The sequence below is a fragment of the Balaenoptera physalus genome, assembly GCF_965194825.1.
Source record: "Balaenoptera physalus genome assembly, chromosome: 6".
Taxonomy (NCBI): domain Eukaryota; kingdom Metazoa; phylum Chordata; class Mammalia; order Artiodactyla; family Balaenopteridae; genus Balaenoptera; species Balaenoptera physalus.
Genome location: NC_138885.1, coordinates 4,081,849 through 4,101,764, shown reverse-complemented (window position 1 = coordinate 4,101,764; position 19,916 = coordinate 4,081,849). Strand labels below are relative to the sequence as shown.

The window sequence follows — 19,916 nt, the reverse complement described above, 5'->3', positions numbered from 1 at the left end:
CCAGAGATAAACCCACACATATATGGTCACCTTATTTTTGATAAAGGATGCAGGAATATACAATGGAGAAAAGACAGCCTCTTCAATAAGTGGTGCTGGGAAAACTGGACAGCTACATGTAAAAGAATGAAATTAGAACACTCCCTAATACCATACACAAAAATAAACTCAAAATGGATTAAAGACCTAAATGTAAGGCCAGACACTATAAAACTGTTAGAGGAAAACATAGGTAGAACACACTATGACATAAATCACAGCAAGATCCTTTTTGACCCACCTCCTAGAGTAATGGAAATAAAAACAAAAATAAACAAACGGGACCTAATGAAACTTAAAAGCTTTTGAACAGCAAAGGAAATCATAAACAAGACAACCCAGAGATGGGAGAAAATATTTGCAAATGAAGCAACTGACAAAGGATTAATCTCCAGAATTTACAAGCAGCTCATGCAGCTCAATATCAAAAGAACAATCAACTCAATCTAAAAATGGGCAGAAGACCTAATTAGACATTTCTCCAAAGAAGATATACAGATTGCCAACAAACACATGAAAGGATGCTCAACATCACTAATCATTAGAGAAATTCTAATCAAAATTACAATGAGGTATCACCTCACACCAGTCAGAATGGGCATCATTAAGAAATCTAGAAACAATAAATGCTGCAGAGGGTGTGGAGAAAAGGGAACCTGCTTGCACTGTTGCTGGGAATGTAAATTGATACAGCCACTATGGAGAACAGTATGGTGGTTCCTTAAAAAAATAAAAATAAAATAACTACCATATGACCCAGCAATCCCACTACTGGACATATACCTTGAGAAAAGCATAATTCAAAAAGAGTCATGTACCACAATGCTCACTGCAGCTCTATTTACATTGGGCAGGACATGGAAGCAACCTAAGTGTCCATCGATAGATGAATGGATAAAGAAGATGTGGCACATATATACAATGGAATATTACTCAGCCATAAAAAGAAATGAAATGAAATTGAGTTATTTGTAATGAGGTGGATGGGCCTAGAGTCTGTCATAGAGTGAAATAAGTCAGAAAGAAAAAAACAAATACCGTATATTAACATATATATATATATATATATATATATATATATATATATATATGGAATCTAAAAAACAGGTTCTGAAGAACCTAGGGGCAGGACAGGAATAAAGATGCAGACATAGAAAATGGACTTGAGGACACAGGGAGAGGGAAGTGTAAGCTGGGATGAAGTGAAAGAGTGGCATGGACATATATACACTACCAAATGTAAAATAGCTAGCTAGTGGGAAGTAAGTAGGCACATAGCACAGGAAGATCAGCTCGGTGCTTTGTGACCACCTAGAGGGGTGGGATAGGGAGGGTGGGAGGGAGACACAAGAGGGAGGAGATATGGGGATATATGTAAATGTAAAGCTGATTCACTTTGTTATAAAGCAGAAACTAACACACCATTGTAAAGCAATTATACTCCAATAAAGATGTTAAAAATAATAATAATAAAATAAAATAAGAAGACCCAGGTGTCAAAGGGAGCAAGAAGAAACCAGGAACCGAGAATTCAGTAAAAAGAAGCTTGTTGGAAGTTGATTTTCTTCTGGCTAGTTGGGTAACCTGAGAAAGTTTTAAAGGCTGGAAATTTTAAGAACATACACATCTATAAGGGAAGAAGAGGACGATAATGAAAACAAAATATCTTTGTCACTGAGAGAATAGACATTTTTAGACGAAATGCAGTACGAACTAAATCTTAGAAACTAGGGTCTATAAGGATTCCCAGCTTAAAAAAAAAAAAAGAAGAACATATTTCCAATGTAAGAGTTTATCCAACGATTTAATATGGAAAAAAGGGAAAATTAATGAAATAAAATTTTCCTTTTTTAAAGATCAAAAAAATTTTCTAACTTTACTTAGACTAATCAAGAAAGCAGACAGAAGACACAAATCACCAAAATCAGAAATGGAAAAGGGAATATCACTAATGACTTCACAGAAATAAAAAGTATTAGAGGCAATATTATAAACAACTTATGCCAAAAAATAAGAAAACTTGGATGAAATAGACAAGTTCATAGAAGACAAAAATTAGTAAAATTTACTCAAGAAGAAATATCATACCTGAATAGGCCGAAGAAATGGAATTAGTAAAGTCAAACAAACACAAAACCTTCCCACAATTTAAATTCCAGGCCCAGATGGCTTCACTGGAAACTTTTATTGAATATTTAAAAACAGCCCTTCACAAATTCTTCTACAAAGAATACTTCTGAACTCATTCTGTTATACTCATTCAGTGTTATGCTCATACCAAATCCAGACAAAACATCACATAAAAATAATAATGTAGACCAATATCCCACATGAATGTAGATGAAAAAATTCTCAACAAAATAATAGTAATCTGAACTCAACAACTTATTATACACCATGACCAAGTGAGATTTACTTCAGGAATGCAATGTAGATTTAACAGCTGAAAATCAGTCAATGTAGTATACCAGTAGAAAATTAGTAATGTAGTAACATTTTTCAATGTTAAAAGTCATATGGTCATCTTAATAGATACAGATAAAACATTTGACAAAATCCAATATACATTACTGATAAAATTTCACAACAAACTAGGAATATATCCTAACTTTATCAACCTAATAAAGGATATCTATTAAAAAAACCTATAACTAACATTATGCATAATGGTGAAGAACTGAATACATTTCCCCTAAGATCAGAAATAAGGTATGAATGTCAATACTCATCACTTCAACATTAAACTAGAGGTTCTGGCCAACAAGACAGGAAAAAAAGAAAAAGAAGGGAAAAGGAGGGTATTTGGAGGAGAGAGAGGAAGAGAGTGTGAGCTAGTTAAAGGCATTCCAATCTGAAAAGAAAGTAAAATGTCTTTATTTGCAGATGACATGAAAGAAAATTCTGAACAGCTACTAGACTAATAAATGGGTTCAGCAAGGTCACAGGACACAGTGTTAATATTAAAAAATCAATTGTATCTCTATGTAATGTTAACATACAATCAGAATAAAGTTAAGAAAACAATTGTATTCAAAATAGCATCAAAAAATATAACAGACATTTATAACTTTTATATACTACCTAAGGAGGCAAAAAACCTGTACTCCAAAAACTGTAAGACACTGATGAAAGAAGTCGACGATGACAAACAGATGGAACGATATATCGTGCTCTTGGGTTGGAAGAATCAATATTGTCAAAATGACTATACTACCCAATACAATCCCTATCAAATCACCAATGGCATTTTTCACAGAACTAGAACAAACATTTTCTAAATTTATATGGAGACACAAAAGACCCCAAATAGCCAAAGCAATCTTGAGAAAGAAAAACGGAGCTGAAGGATTCAGGCTCCCTGACTTCAGACTATACTACAAAGCAACACTCATGAAAACAGTATAGTACTGGCACAAAAACAGAAATATAGATCAATGGAACAGGATAGAAAAACACAGATAAACCCATGCGCATATGGTGTATGGTCACCTTATCTTTGACAAAGGAGGCAAGAATATACAATGGAGAAAAAATAACCTCTTCAATAAGTGGTGCTGGGAAAACTGGACAGCTACATGTAAAAGAATGAAATTAGAACACTTCCTAACACCATACACAAAAATAAATCAAAGACCTAAACATAAAGCCAGACACTATAAAACTCTTAGAGGAAAACATAGGCAGAACACTCTATGACATAAATCACAGCAAGATCCTTTATGACCCACCTCCTAGAGTAATGGAAATAAAATAAAAAATAAACAAATGGGACCTAAAGAAACTTAAAATCTTTTGCACAGCAAAGCTTTTCTCCCATTCTGTGAGATAACCCACAGAGTGGGAGAAAATATTTGCAAATGATGCAACAGACAAGGGAATAATCTCCAAAATTTACAAACAGCTCATGCGGCTCAATATCAGAAAAACAAACGACCCACTGAAAAAATGGGCCGAAGACCTAAAGAGACATTTCTCCAAAGAAGACATACAGATGGCCAAGAGACACATGAAAAGGTGCTCAACATAGCTAATTATTAGAGAAATGCAAATAAAAATTACCAGATATCACCTTGCACCAGTCAGAATGGCCATCATCAAGAAGTCTACAAAAAATAAATGCTGGAGAGGGTGTGGAGAAAAGGGAGCCTTCCTACACTGTTGGTGTAAACTGGTGCAGCTACTATGGAGAACAGTATGGAGGTTCCTTAAAAAACTAAAAATAGAATTACTATATGATCCAGCAATCCCACTACTGGGCATATATCCAGAGAAAACCATGGTTCAAATGGACTTTTCCCCATATTTGCTTTTTAAAAAATTAAATACCTTTTCACACCTACTAGAATGTCTATAATCAAAAAGAATGGCATTATGTGACAGAGAGGATATAAAGAAACTGGAATCTACTACATTACTGATAGGAATGTAAAATGGTACAGCCACTGTGGAAAACATTTTGGCAGTTTTTTAAAAACATTTATTTATTTATTATTTGGCTGCATCGAGTCTTAGCTGCAGCACGTGGGATCTTCATTGCGGTATGCAGAATCTTTTATTGCAGCATGCGGTCTCTTTGTTGCAGCGCATGGGCTTCTCTCTAGTTGTGGTGTGCAGGCTCTAGAGCACGCAGGCTCAGTAGTTGAGGCGTGCAGCCTCTCTAGTTGTGGTATGTGGGCTTCAGAGCATGCAGGCTCAGGAGCTGTAGCATGCGGGCTCAGTAGTTGTGGCGCATGGGCTTTAGAGTGCTTGGGCTCAGTAGTTGTGGTGCTTGGGCTTAGTTGCTCTGCAGCATGTGGGATCTTAGTTCCCTGACCAGGGATTGAACCTACGTCCCCTGCATTGGAAGGCGGATTCTTAACCACTGGACCACCAGGGAAGTCCCAGGCAGTTTCTTAAGAATCTAAACTTATGATAAGACCTAATATCTACCTAAAAGAAATGAAAACATGTCCACATAAAGACATACACAAATATACACAGATGTTTATGAAAATAGGTAAATAAAATATGGTATATCCATATAGTGGAATGCTATTCAGCAATAAAACAAAATGAGTCTAAGATATATACCAGAACATGGATGAACCTCAACATCATTATTCTAATTTAAAGAAACCAGACAGAAAATGGTACACAGTATAGGATTCCTTTTAGATGAAATGTACAGAAAAGGCATATCAATACATAGAAAAAAGATTAGTGATTGCCTAGAGCTGGAGTTAAGAGCTAAAATTGACTATAAATGGGCGTCAGGGTCATAGGGATAAAACGTTCAAAATTTACTAAAAATCATTAAACTGTAAAGTTAAAATGAGTGAATTTTATGATATATAAATTATATCTTAAATTGCTTTAAAACTTCCAGTGTTTATCCCATCAAGACAAAGAGAAGTATATGCCATTGAGAACAATATGCCAAAAACCCAGATGAGATAGCAATTTACACCTTGAATAAACATGTAATTGAGGCAGGGACTCTCAAAAGCCAATCATGTAACAGTAACCAGAATTTTCCCCCCAGTAGTCCTCATATTCTGAGTGTAAAGAAGACTCAGAATAGAAAAGGTGAAGTTTTTGAGTAGGAAACTGATGAACTACAATATGATTTATGACTCCCTGACATATTTGGAGGGCCTATATTAGTCATTTGATTACATCTGTGCAATCCATTATGAGTTAAAAACATAGATTTCAATGATTCAAGGGACCTGTTTTTAAAAAGTTGAAAAAAAAAAAGCCAAAGTCTGAATCAAGAGGATAATGAATATTGAATGGATCTGTCATCAATAAATTAAGGTAATTAATTAAGGTAATTAATGGAAACATTTGGATCCTTTGGGGAGTAGTAGTCTTGTACATCAGTAAAGCTTTGCATTTGAGGAGGACAGAAGTTTATAAATCAAGTCTAAAGACTAAAAAGTATTGTGAATAATTTTGTAACAACAATTATAACTAAATAAAACAATACATATTATTCATTCTTTTCTTTGATGTAGTCTTTTCCATCATAACAGAATATTTACTTAAATATTACACAAAATGCAATAGATCATCAAGATAACATTTCCCTGTAAACTTTCTGTAACAAGTCATTTTGCCCCAAAATTAGAGTAAATTCTATTGCACTTTGTAACAAATGAAATTAGAACAAGTTTACAAACCACAAATGTTATTCAAGAAAAAAAACAGCAACCAAATAAATCAATTTATTAAATAATATTTAGGTGCCTGAGATAAAATTTGGTTTAACTTAAAATAGTCTAATTTCAACCCCCATAATTTTCCACTTAGTGAATATGTAGAAAGACTTACAGACTTTGGGCTTTCTTCATTCACTAAACAAAATGTGAAATCTAAAAATCAGACAAGATCATATTGCAAAAGTTCAACTAAAGTCTTACCTCCATAAGAACAAAGAGTGCTGCAAAGAATAGAAGGGTTGCCCATTCTACTCTGTGTAGAATTATCTCAAAATCATGGATATCAGCTAAAATTAGCAACCAGATGGCACCCAGAATAGCAATCCACCCTGAAAAACAAATAAACAGAGTTTCAGATGTAGTTCAATTGTTAAAACACGAATTCTTCATCTTTGGATTGCTTTCTTAAATTGAAGATAATTGATATTCTGCAAACTGAACATGCTTAAAACGTACAATTTGTATTTTGCGTACCAAAGAAACCAACACAACAAGCAGGGTAATGAATATATCCACCACCCCAGCAGTTTACTCATGCCCATGTTCTTTTCTCCCTCTCCCGCCTCCTGTCACCAGACCCCACCCCCAGGAGACCATTCATCTCTTTTCTTAAATGCAATCATATAGTATGTATTTTTTATCTGCTTCCATTCAGCACAATTATTTTAAGATTCTTCAGTGTTGGTGTGTGGACCAATAGTCATTCTTCTTTATTGTTTAGTATGGCATAGTATGGCTATGCCACAATGCACATACTCATTCACCTTGATGGACATTTGCACTGCTTCCAGTGTTTGGCTATTACAAATGAATGTGCTATGAGCTTTCATATAAATTATCTATATGTACATTATGCTTTCAGTTCCCTTGGGTCAATATCTAGGAATGGAATGGTTGGATCATATAATAGGCTAGTATTATGGAATATTTATGTTTTAAGAAACTGTGAGACTGTTTCCCAAAATGGTTGTAACATTTTACAGTCCCACCACTAGTATATGAGAATTCCAGTTTCTCCACATTTTCAACACTTAGCTTTTTTGATTTTTGACATTCCAGTGGGTATGAAATGGTATCTCATTGTGATTTCAAATTGTATTTCCCTAGTGTCTAATGATGTTGAGCATCTTTTCGTGTACTTATCTGTCATCCATACATGTCCTTTTGTGAAGTTTTTGTTCAACTAGGCTGAACAAATTTTTTTCTGAGTAGAGCAAATAAAATTCAAAATAAGTAGAATAAAAATGAGCTGGATCAGAAATAAATGAAATAGAAAATAGAAAAATATTAGAGAAAAGCAATGATACCAAAACTTGGTTCTTTTAGAAGATCAAGAAGATTGATAAACCTTAGCCAGTCTAATAGGACAAAAAGACAAAGGGGAAAACCGCTAATATCAAGAATAAGATCAGTGATATGGCTATAGATTATACAGGCATAAAAAGAGTACTAGTTTTCTATAGCTGCCATAACAAATTACTACAAATGTAGTGGCTTGAAATAGCACCTCCTTATTATATCACAGTTTTCATAGGTCAGACGTACGATGAGCTTTGTTGGGTCTCTAGTTAGAGCTTCAAAACAAAGGTAAGGTGTTGGCAGGGCTGCATTCCTTTCTGGAGGCTTCAGGACAAAAACTGTTTCCCTGCTTATTTGGGTTGTAGACATAATTCAATTCAAACTGAGGTCCCCACTTCCTCACTTGCTGACACCCAGGAGTTGTTCTCAGCTTCTAGAGGCCACCCACATTCCCTAGCTCATGACCCTTTTCCTCTATCTTCAAAGCCAGCAATGGTGGGTCAAGTCAGGTCATTCTCACAATTCAAATCTCTCCTGTTTCTTCTTCTGTTGCATCTCTCTAACTGACTCTCCTCTTTTCCACTTCCATTTTAAGGGCCTATGTCATTACACTGGGCACACCTGGATAATCCAGGAAAATTTCCCTATTTTAAGGTTTGTAACCTTAATTTCACCTGCAAAGTCCCTTCTATCATGTAACATAACATACACAGGTATTAACATCACGAATTAGAATGTGGACACATTTGAGGGACCATGTATAGATTATTTTGGGAAGAACTGGCATTTTAACAATATACGGTCTTCTTATCTATGAATGTGGTATATGTCTCCATATATTAAGGTCTCCTTTAGTTTTCCCTAAGAATATTTTGTAGAAATACCAGAATTCATATGGACATTCAAATGACCTAGAATAGCCAATACAATCTTGAAAAAGAAGGACAAAATTGGAGAACATACATTACCTCACTTCAAGACTTATTATAAAGCTATGGTAATCAAAACAGTGTAGTATTACATAAATATAGTCAAACTGATGAATGGAGAGTCCAGAAATACACCCACAAGTTAAAGATCAACTGATTTGCAAGAAAAGTTCAACAATAGTTCAGTGAGGAAATTGTAATATTTTCCATAAATGGTGCTGAAACAATTGGATATTCACAAGCAAATTTTTTTTTACTTTGATCGGTTTATTGAATCATACACAAAAGTTAGCTACATGGACAATAGGCCTAAATGTAAAATTTATAACTTTAAAACTTCTAGAATAAACATAGGCAAAAACTTCTTTGATCTTGGGGGAGTTTTCTTAGATACACTAAAAGCATGTATCCATAAAAGAAAATTTTCATAAATTGGACTTTATCAACATAATAAATTCCTGCTTTTCAAGTAACTGTTAAGAAAAAGCAGACAAGCCATGAACTAGGAGAAAATATCTGTAAATCATCTAGGACTCATATCCAGAATGCATTTTCTGAATTCTCAAAACTCAAAAATGAGTAAACAACCCAATTACAATGGGGAATATTTTGAACAGACACCTCACCAAAGAAGATAAAAGGATGGCAAACAAGCACATGAAAAGATGCTGAATATCACTAGTCACCAGGGAAATGCAAAGTAAAACCACATGACATTTCACTATGTACCTTAGAATGTATAAAGTCAAAAAGATCAACCAAACTAAGTGTTGACAAGGATATGGAGGAACTGGAAATCTCATACACTGCTGGTGGAATTGTAAGATGGTATAACCACTTTGGGACACAGTTTGGCAGTTTTCAAAAACGTTATTCATAAATCCACTAAATGTTCCAACCATTCCACTTTTAGGTATTATCCCAAGAGAAATTAAAGTATATGATGATACAAACAGTTGAACACAAATATTCACTGCAGTTTTCATTGTCATAGTCAAGTCAAACTATCCAATGTCCATCAATAGGTGAATGGATGTACAAATTGTGGCATAGTCAAACCATAGAATACTACTCAGCAATAAAAAGGATGGACTACTGATGTACACTGCCACATGGATAAATCTCATAATAATTATGCTGAATGAAAGAAGTCAGACCAAAAAATATTGTATATACAATTTATTTTTTATTTGGTTGTGCTGGGTCTTAGTTGCAGCAGGCAGGCTCCTTAGTTGCAGCTTGTGGGCTCCTTAGTTGTGGCTCACCAGCTCCTTAGTTGCAGCATATGGGTTCCTTAGTTGTGGCATGTGAACTCAGTTGTGACATGCATGTGGGATCTAGTCCCCTGACCAGGGATTGAACCCGGGCCCCCTGCATTGGGAACACAGAGTCTTATCCACTGTGCCACCAGGGAAGTCCCCATATACAATTTTTTATATAAACTTCTAGAAAATGCAAGTAGCAGGCTTTGACAAACTACAGCCCATGGGTCAAATCTGGCCTGCTGCCTGTTTTTGTAAATAAATTTTTATTGGAACACAACACAACCATTCATTTACACATTTTCTATGGCTGCTTTAGCACTACAGCAGCAGTGTTGAGTATTTATAACAGAGTGTATGGCCTACATAGCCTCAAATATTTACTACCTCTAGCCCTTTACAAAAAGCTTCCCAACCTCTGATCAATAGTGACAGAAATCAAATCAAAGACTGCCTGTGGAGAGAGGTGCTGGGAGAGTCAGGAGGGAGGGACTTCAAAGAGGTCTAAAAAAAACTTTTGGCATGATGCCTGCTCTGCTTTTCATCAGGGAGAGGGCCCGACACTTCATCTCTAAACATTCTGTGTCTGATGCCAACTCTAAGGCTCACAGAATTTTACTAGAATATTTGTCATCTTTTGGTTCATTGTTAATGTTTCTTGCAAAGTGAACTAAAAGTTCAAAGAACTATGACATCATCAGATTAATGAAACAGGTTGCACAAACTGATTTGTGCTTGCTTGTAACTGTGTATTTAATAGATATTTCTGTGTATGGTTTTCACTAAACCATTACACCTTCAAAAGTTAGAGGTTACTGTTGTCCACCAGAAAGATAGAGGAGTTCTCCAAGGCCAAAGTTTGTAACTGGGAGAAGCAGAAAACTATTCATTACAAAAAGAAAAGCATTGAGACTTCAATTGTTTACGTATTTGAGGGAAAAAATCTCTTGAATAAGAATTATCTGGGTGAATCAAGTATCCTGTCAACCAACAATTCTTGACAATCCTCCACCTTTCATTTAAAATAATATTAAAATTTTATGTGCTGATTCCAATTTTTTATTACCCTTATTTTACCTTTGAGGGCATAAATATAGATTATCTTCTGGAAAACAATAGTTATTGCATATGACCTACAGAATTTGAAGATATATATTCAAATTACCCCTTGTCTACTACTATCCTTCTTAATTTCTGTTTTCCAAAGTGTACCCAGTTCAATACTCTTGAAAGACCAGTCTTCTTACATGTCAGAGGATACTCCTATTCATCTCATCCTCACTGAGTGTCCCTTTAGGCTCTTCTATATGCCACTCTTGGATGCCCGTTCTGTGCCAGGCTCTGAGCTTAAGGGTTATGGATGGAAATGTAAGCAAGATACCACATGGATTTCAAAAAGCTTACCATCCAGTGGAGAACACACATCTATAGGTAAACAGTTATACTGGATGTAACAGTGTGTGTACATACAAACAATTACGGAGCAGACAGAAAGAGTAACAATGTGGTGGCTGAAATAAAATTTCACAAAAAGGTCATATTCAGGCAAGATCTTAGAGGTTGAATATAACTTTCCAGGTAAAGAGGGAAAGGGCATTCAAGACAAAGGTAAAAGTACACCCAAAGACAGAGCACTTAGGAAGGAAGATGTCTGAGTGACATCAGCAAAATGGTGGATAGGCAGTTCTAAGCTCTCATCCTCTATAGAAATATCCCCAAACAAGCAGACACTATTAAAGCTAAGATTTAGCTTTTTTTATTGTTGTATTTGTTTATTTTTGATTTGTAGCTCCTGACTTTCAAGGAAATCTCTGTAAAAACATTAGCTGAACACACTAAGGAACACAGAATTCAGTGACCATGCATGACAAGAAATATAGCCTATGCAAAAATAGTTTGGGAAAGTCACAAAACAAATGGACTACTACAGCCTTCAGCAATTCAAAATAAAAACAGCAAACTCTGGGAAAAGGGCCAAGTAACAATTACCATATTATAATATTCAAATGTCCCATTTTCAACAACACAAGGCACACAAAGAAATAGGCACTGAAGTGGTGCCACAGGAGCATGCAGAGGTTTGTCTCCCAGTGAGAGGGTCCTGGCTCCACCAAATCCACACCTCAGCTTAGCACTGGATCTGGGGCAGACAGGTCCTGGGAGAAGACTATCACAGAGAAAGTCTAGGTCTCAGGCAGCAATGCAGCCACCTCAGATCCTGCAGCCACAGTACCCTGATCCCCCCAGCCCCAGCCTAATCTATACCACAGTCTTGCACTAGATCTGGGATGAACACAACAGGGGAATGGATGGTACCTTGGGCTGTTTCTAAGCAGAACCGTGGATGCTTACACATGTGGCACATAGATCCTCTGTGACTGCAAGGGCCTTACTTGCTTCAGCAATTACCTCCTTTGGGGCAGGCCATGTACTCAAGGGCAACAGAACCTGATTGAACTGACCCTCAGGGCTTCTACTCCAACAACTGGGGAGCAGACCCCACCCTGGACAGGGGAGCAACAGGCACAGAGCAGAGAGGAAGTCCTGCCTCACATCCTATACAGGCTTTATATCCCCCAACACCAACCACACACCCTATCAAGGGAATATTGGCTAGCACACCCTGAGGAAAGACAAAGCTTGCATCCATATCAAAACCAGACCTCCCACCAATGACATTGGACATACACTGTCTACACAGGGAAACTCCCACATAGAAACACCCATTCAAGACCAGAGTAGATAACTATTTCTCCTAAATTCATATAGACAGAGAAAGTAAAATGTCAGAGGAACTACTCCAAATTAAAGGAGCAAGAGAAATCCCCTGAAAAAATAAATAATGATACAAAGTTCATCAGCCTACCAAGTTCAAAAAGGTGGTAATAAAAATGCTAACTGAATTAAGAAATATTTTCAAGAGAAATGCAGATCACTGTAACAAGGAACTAGAAACTGTAAAGATGAACTAGTCAAAAATAGACAATTCAGTTACTGAGATAAAAACCAATCTAGAAACAATGAATAGCAGACTAAATGACACAGAAGAACAAATAAGTGATCTGGAAGATAGAATAATGGAAATCATCCAATCAGAACAGCAGACAGAAAGACAAATTTAAAAAGTGAAAGCAACATACAAGATCTATGGGATAATATAAACCATGCCAAGCTATGCATAATAAGAATTCAAGAAGAATGAGAGAGAGAGAAAGGGATTGAATGTATTTGAGAAATTATGGCTGAAAACTTCCCAAACCTTAAGAAGGAAATGGATATCCAGTTACAGTAAGCACAGAAGGTCCCAAACAAGATGAACCCAAACAGACCCACACCAAGACATATCATAATTTAAATGGCAAAAAATAAAGACAAAGAGAGGGGCTTCCCTGGTGGTGCAGTGGTTGAGAATCTGCCTGCCAATGCAGGGGACACGGGTTCGAGCCCTGGTCTGGGAAGATCCCACATGCCACGGAGCAACTGGGCCCGTGAGCCACAATTACTGAGCCTGCGCGTCTGGAGCCTGTGCTCCACAACAAGAGAGGCCGCGATGGTGAGAGGCCCGTGCACCGCGATGAAGAGTGGTCCCCACTTGCCGCAACTAGAGAAAGCCCTCGCACAGAAACGAAGACTCAACACAGTCATAAATAAATAAATAAATAAATAAATAAATAAATAAATAAAAGAACGTGAATTTCTTAAAAAAAAAAAAAGACAAAGAGAGGATTCTAAGGCAGCAAGAGAAAAACAAAGAGTCAGTTACAAGGGAACCCCTATAAGGTTATCAGCTGATTTCTCTGGAGAAACTTTGCAGGCCAGAAAGGAGTGGCATTTAAAGTCCTGCCAGGGAAAAACTTGCAACCTAGGATACTCTACTGAGCAAGCTTACCATTTAGATTAGAAGAAGAAACTAAGAATTTCTCAGACAAGCAAAAACTAAAAGAACTCATCAATACTAAACCTATCTAGAAAGAAATATTGAAATATCTTCTGTAAATACAAAAGAAGAAAAATCCATAGGAAAGGGAAAATTCCAATAGGAAAGGCAAATATATAGGAAGGATTGAAGATCATGTAAATAAGCCAGTAGGTAGATTAAAAAACAATTTAAAAAATATAAAAGGGATTATAACTACAATAAACAGGAAAAGGATAAACATGAAGATGTAAAATAGGACAACAAATACACAAAATGTGGGGAAGAGAGTACAAAAATGTATATCTTTTAGAGTATGTTTGAACTTGAAAGATGATAAATTTAAAGCAAGTAGATATAGTTATGGGTAAACATACTTGAACTTCATGGTAACCACAAATCAAAAACATATACTGATTCACAAAAACCAAAAAGAAAGGAACTCAAAGCTACTACAAAAGAAAATCAAACCACAAAAGGAAAAACAAAAAGAAGAAGAAATGAACAAAGAAGAACAACAAAAGCAACTGGAAATCAAGGATTAAAATGCAATAAGTACATACCTATCAATAATTACTTTAAATGTCACTGGACTAAATGTTCCCATCAAAAGACACAGAGGAGCATATTGGATTAAAAAAAAAAAAGAACTTACAATATGCTGCTTTCAAGAGACTCACTTCAGGGTGAAAGACACACACAGACTGAAAGTGAGGAGATGAAAAAGTATATTTCATGCAAAGAAATATATTTCATTACAAGAAAATAATATACTTCATTACAAGAAAGCAGAGATAGCAATATTCATCAGACAAAATAGACTTTAAAACAAAGTTATAACAAAAGACAAATGAGGGCATTATATAATGGTAAAGGGATCCATACAAGAAGAGGATATTACACTCATTAACATACGCACCCAATAGAGAAACACCTAAATATACAAAGCAAACACTAACAGACATAAAGGGAAAAACTGTAAATAATGCAATAATATTAGGGGACTTTAACACCCCACTGACAGCAATAGACAATCATCCAGACAGAAAATCAATAAGGCAACAGAGGTCCTAAATGACACAATAGAACAGATGGACTTAATTGATATCTACAGGACACTACATCCAAAAAAAGCAGAATACACATACTTTTCAAGCACACATGGAATGTTCTCTAAGATAGACCATATACTAGGTCACAATACAAGCCTCAACAAATTTAAGAAGATGAAAATTATTTCAAGTTCTTTCCTAACCACAGTGGTATGAAACTAGAAATCAACTACAGAAAGAAAAACAGGAAAAGAAGAAACACATGGAGACTAAACAACATGATACTAAAAAAACAACAAAACACTGGGTCAATGATGAAATCAAAGAAAAAATAAGAAAATAACTTGAGACAAACGAAAATGAAAACACACTTTACAAAATCTATGGGATGTAGCAAAAGCAGTTCTAAGAGGAAAGTTCATAATGATACAGGCCTTCCTCAAGAAACGAGAAAAATCTCAAATAAACAGCTTAACCTACCACCTAAAAGAAGAACAAACAAAACCCAAAGTCAGCAGAAGGAAATAATAAAGATCAAAGAGGAAATAAAATAGAGACCATAAAAAGAATAAAATAGATCAATAAAACAAAGAGCTGGTTTTTGAAAAGAGGAAAAATATTGACAAATCTATAACCAGGCTCACCAAGAAGAAAAGAGAGAGGACAAAAATAAACAAAATAAGAAATGAAAGAGGAGAAATAACAACTGATAACAGAGAAATACCCAAAAAAATAAGAGAATACTATAAACAATTTATGTAAACATATTGGACAACTTAGAAAAAAGTGGGCAAATTTCTAGAAACACACAACCTGCCAAAATAGTCAGGAAGAAATAAATAATTTAAACAAACTGATCACTGAAGTGAATAGAATCTGTAATTTTAAAAAACTCCCTGCAAACAAAAGTCCAGGACCAGACTATTTCACTGGGAATTCAACCAAACATACAAAGAACTTATACCTATTCTTCTCAAACTATTGAAAAAAAATTGAAGAGAAAGGAACATTCCCAAATTCTTTCTATGAGGCCACAATTACCTTGATACCAAAACCAGACAAGGACACTACAAAAAAAATAAAATTATAGACCAATATCTTTGATGAATATAGATGCAAAAATCCTCAACAAAATATTAGCAAATTGAATCCAACAATACATAAAAAGGATTATACACCTTGATGAAGTTGGATTCATTCCAGGGTCTCAAGGATGGTTCAACATATGCCAATCAATCAATCAATCAATGTGATACACCACATTAACAAAATTAAAGACAAAAACTACACGATCGTCTCATTAGTCACAGAAAAATCACTTGAAAAAATTCAAAATCCATTCATGATTAAAAACTCTTACCAAAGTGGGTATAGAGGGAACATATCTCAACATAATAAAGGCCATTTATGACAAACCCACAGCCAACATAATACTCAAAGGTGAAAAGCTCAAAGCCTTCCCACTAAATTCAGGAACAAGATAAGGATGCTTCTATCAAACACAGTTTGGAAGTCCTAGCCCAAGCAACCAAACAATAAAAAAGAAATAATTGTCAGCCAAATCGGAAGAGAAGAAGTAAAACTGTCACTATTTGCAGATGACAGAATACTTTATATTGAAAACCTAAAATCTCCATCCAAAAACTGTTAGAACAAATATATGAATTCAGCAAACTTGCAATATACAAGAATAGTATACAGAAATCTGTTGTTTCTTTACACTAATAGTGAAATATCAGAAAGAAAAAGTAAAGAAAAAGAATCCCATTTAACATTGCATTAAAAAAAACTACCTAGAAATAAACTTAACCAAGGGGCTGAAAGACCTACACTCTGAAAACTATAAAAAGTTTATAAAGGATATTAAAGATGAGTCAAAGAAATGGGAAGATATCTGGTGCTCTTGGATTGGAAGAATTAATATTGTTAAATGGCCATACTACCCAAAGCAATCTACAGATTTAATGCAATCTCTATCAAAATACCCAGGACATTTTTCAAAGAACTAGAACAAATAATCCTAAAATTTATATGGAATAACAAAAGACCCTGAATTGCCAAGGCAATCTGGAGGAAAAAGAGCAAAGCTGGAGGTATAACCCTTCTAGACTTCAGGCCAAATCACAAAGCTACAGTAATTAAAACAGTATGGTACTGGCACAAAAACAGACACATAGATCAGTGGAACAGAATAGAGAGCCCAGATATAAAACCATGCACCTGCAATCAATTAATCTATGACAAAGGAGGCAAGAATATACAATGGAGAAAAAGTCTCTTCACCAAGTGTTGTGGGGGGAGGGGTAAAGATGGTGGAGTAGGAGGACATGGAGTTCACCTCTACCCACAATACATCAAGAGTACCTCTACAAATGGAACAATTCTCACAGAGCACCTGCTGAATGCTAGCAGAAGAACCTGAACACCTAAAAGGACAAGAAAAGATCCCAGTGTAACCGGGCAAGATGAAAGAGAGAAAAGGAAAAAAGAAAAGTGGAAGTGGGACAGGACTTGCGCCCCTGAGAGGAGAGGCTCTCCTGGGGAAGATCCCTCAGTGGTGGGGAAATCAGCTGAGACAGAAAGGGAGCTTCAGGGGCCCAGAGAGAGCTCAGAAACTGGTCAGTGGCAGGCAGGACAGAATAAGACCTACATAGATAATCCTTACCACAGCCCTGTGCTCCCCAGCCTGAGACATGTGTCCACTGGTGTACACAGGGGTTGGGTGTTGGAACATGGGGTTTGGAGAGCAGACCTGGGGAGAGGACTGCTGTTGGCTGAATGGAGACGGCCTGAGAGGATGGGAGTGAGGAGCTCCACAACTGGGAATGCTCCTGGAGGAAGCCCAGAACACCACAGAAGTGAAGCGCCATTAATGAGTGACACACAAAGTGTGCAGCTGCCATTACAGCCTCTCTCCCCACGCACCAGCCCCCGCCTCTGCAGGCACTAGGAGAGGCTCCCACCAGAGCAGGTTCTCATAGCTCAATTGATCGCTGCCTCCACCCCTCCTGCCTGGGCAAGCATGCACACCCCAGTTGGTTGCCACCTCTGTCCTCTCCTGCCTGGGTGAGCATGTGCACCCCAGTTGGTTGCCAGCTATTCTCCCTCTCGTCTGGATGGGCAGCAGACGCCTGTGGGTGGCCCACATGCAGAGATGGGGCTGAAGCCAAAGCTAAGTCCCAGGAGCCATGTAACTAAGGAAGAAGGGCTGAAAGCTCTCCTTGAAGCTGCACAAACTGCAGATTAAACCCCCACGACCAGCTTGGTAAACTCAGCACCTGTGGAACATCTGAACAGACAATGAGTGCTCCTGCAACTCAGATGGGTCTAGCTTTAGCAGCTGTGGACTTTGTGGGCATGTACACATGGGGGTTGGGCCAGGTCAGAGTCTGAGCTGCCCCCATAGCACCCACAGCAGGTCCAGATCCATGATTACTACAAACCTGGGACTTGACTTCAGTGGATCTACACTGGTGACCTGGTGAAAACAACACCTGAGAGACACCAGGGACAACTGCCAACATACCCATGATTAAGGTGGCATCAAACGCAGTGCCAACAACAGAGTAACTTGTGATCTTGCACAACAGGTGAAAGGTGATACAACAGAGCACACTCACAAGTGAACGGCTCTAGAGAATGAATACTCAGTGGCTTCTCTCCTAGTGGGAGTGCTCCAAACCCACCTACTTCGCACCAAAGATCAGAATCACAGCTAAGAAAGAGATCTGGGGGCCTCTACTCCAACAACTAGGGAGCAGTCCCCAACTCTGACAGGGCAGAGACAACCACAAAGCAAAGGAGAGGCCCTGCTCAATATCCAGGGCAGGCTCTGGTCACAACACCAGTCATACCCCCTTTCAAGGGGATAATGGCCAGCATACACTGAGGGAAAAGGTGGCAGACATCCATACTAAAAATAGCCCTCATACCAAAATAATAATAATAATAATAATAACAACAACAATAAAAAAAAACCCACAGGCTACAAAAGGACATTCCCACATAAAAACAGACCTCCAAGACAGTCTGAGGGTCTGGCATCTGGAGGAAGAACCCCCAGAGCATCTAGGCTTGAAGGCCAGGGGGGCTTGAGTGTAGGAGCTCCACAGGGCTGGGGGAAACAGAGACCCCACTCTTGGAGGGCACGCACAAAGTCTCACATGCACTGGGACCCAGCACAAAGCAGTACCTCCATAGGAATCTGAGCTAGACCTACCAAAGGGTCTCCTGGGGAAGTGGGGGTTGGCTGTAGATAACCGTGGGGGCAATGACACTGGTAGCGAAGGCCCCAGGGAATATTAATCAGCATGAGCTCTCCTGGAGGTCTCCTTTTTGGCACCAAGACCTGGCCCCACCAAACACCCTGAAAGCTCCAGTGCTGGATGCCTCAGGCCAAAGAACCATCAAGACAGAAACACATCCCCACCCAGCAGCAGACAGCCTACCTAAAGTCGCATTAAGCTCACAGTCACCCGAAAACGCACCCTTGACAAGGTCCTGCCCACTAGAGGGACAAGACCCAACTCCACCCACCAGGGGGCAGGGACCAGTCCCTCCCACCAGGAAGCCTGCACAAGCCTGTGGACTAACCTCAACCAACAGAGGGAAGACACCAGAAGCAAGAGGAACTACAGTCCTGCAGCCTGCAGAAAGGAGACCACGAACACAGTAAGTTAGATGAAATGAGATGCCAGAGAAATATGTTGCTGATGAAGAAGTAAGATAAAAACCTACAAGGACAGCTAAATGAAGAGGAAATAGGCAATCTACATGAAGAAGAATTCAGAGTAATGATAGTAAAGATGACCCAAAATCTTGGTAAAATAATAGAGCTACAGATTTAGAAGATACAAGATATGTTTAAAAAAGACCTAGAAGAACTAAAGTGCAAACAGAGATGAACAATACAATAACTGAAATGAAAAATACACTAGAAGGAATAAATAGCAGAATAACTGAGGCAGAAGAATGGAAAAGTGATCTGGAAAACAGAATGGTGGAAATCACTGCTGCAGGACAGAATACAGAAAAAATAATTTAAAAAATGAGGACAGTCCTTAGTAGAGACATTTGGGACAACATTAAATGCACCAACATTTGCATTATATGGGTTCCAGAAGGAGAAGAGAAAGAGAAAGGACTCGAGAGAACATTTGAAGACATAATAGCTGAAAATTTCCCTAACATGGGAAATGAAATGGTCACCCAAGTCCAGG

General features: G+C 37.5%; 1 protein-coding gene across 9 annotated transcripts in view; it reads right to left on the bottom strand.

The window, feature by feature from the left end:
- Window positions 1-19,916, bottom strand: part of OCA2 (OCA2 melanosomal transmembrane protein) — a 269,698-nt gene that overhangs the window by 63,738 nt on the left and 186,044 nt on the right. For all 9 annotated transcript variants that reach the window (XM_082465697.1, XM_082465689.1, XM_082465690.1 and 6 more), the window contains one exon: window positions 6,441-6,568. In XM_082465697.1, the coding sequence (XP_082321823.1) occupies window positions 6,441-6,568 (128 nt within the window). The remainder of the gene's footprint in view (window positions 1-6,440; window positions 6,569-19,916) is intronic.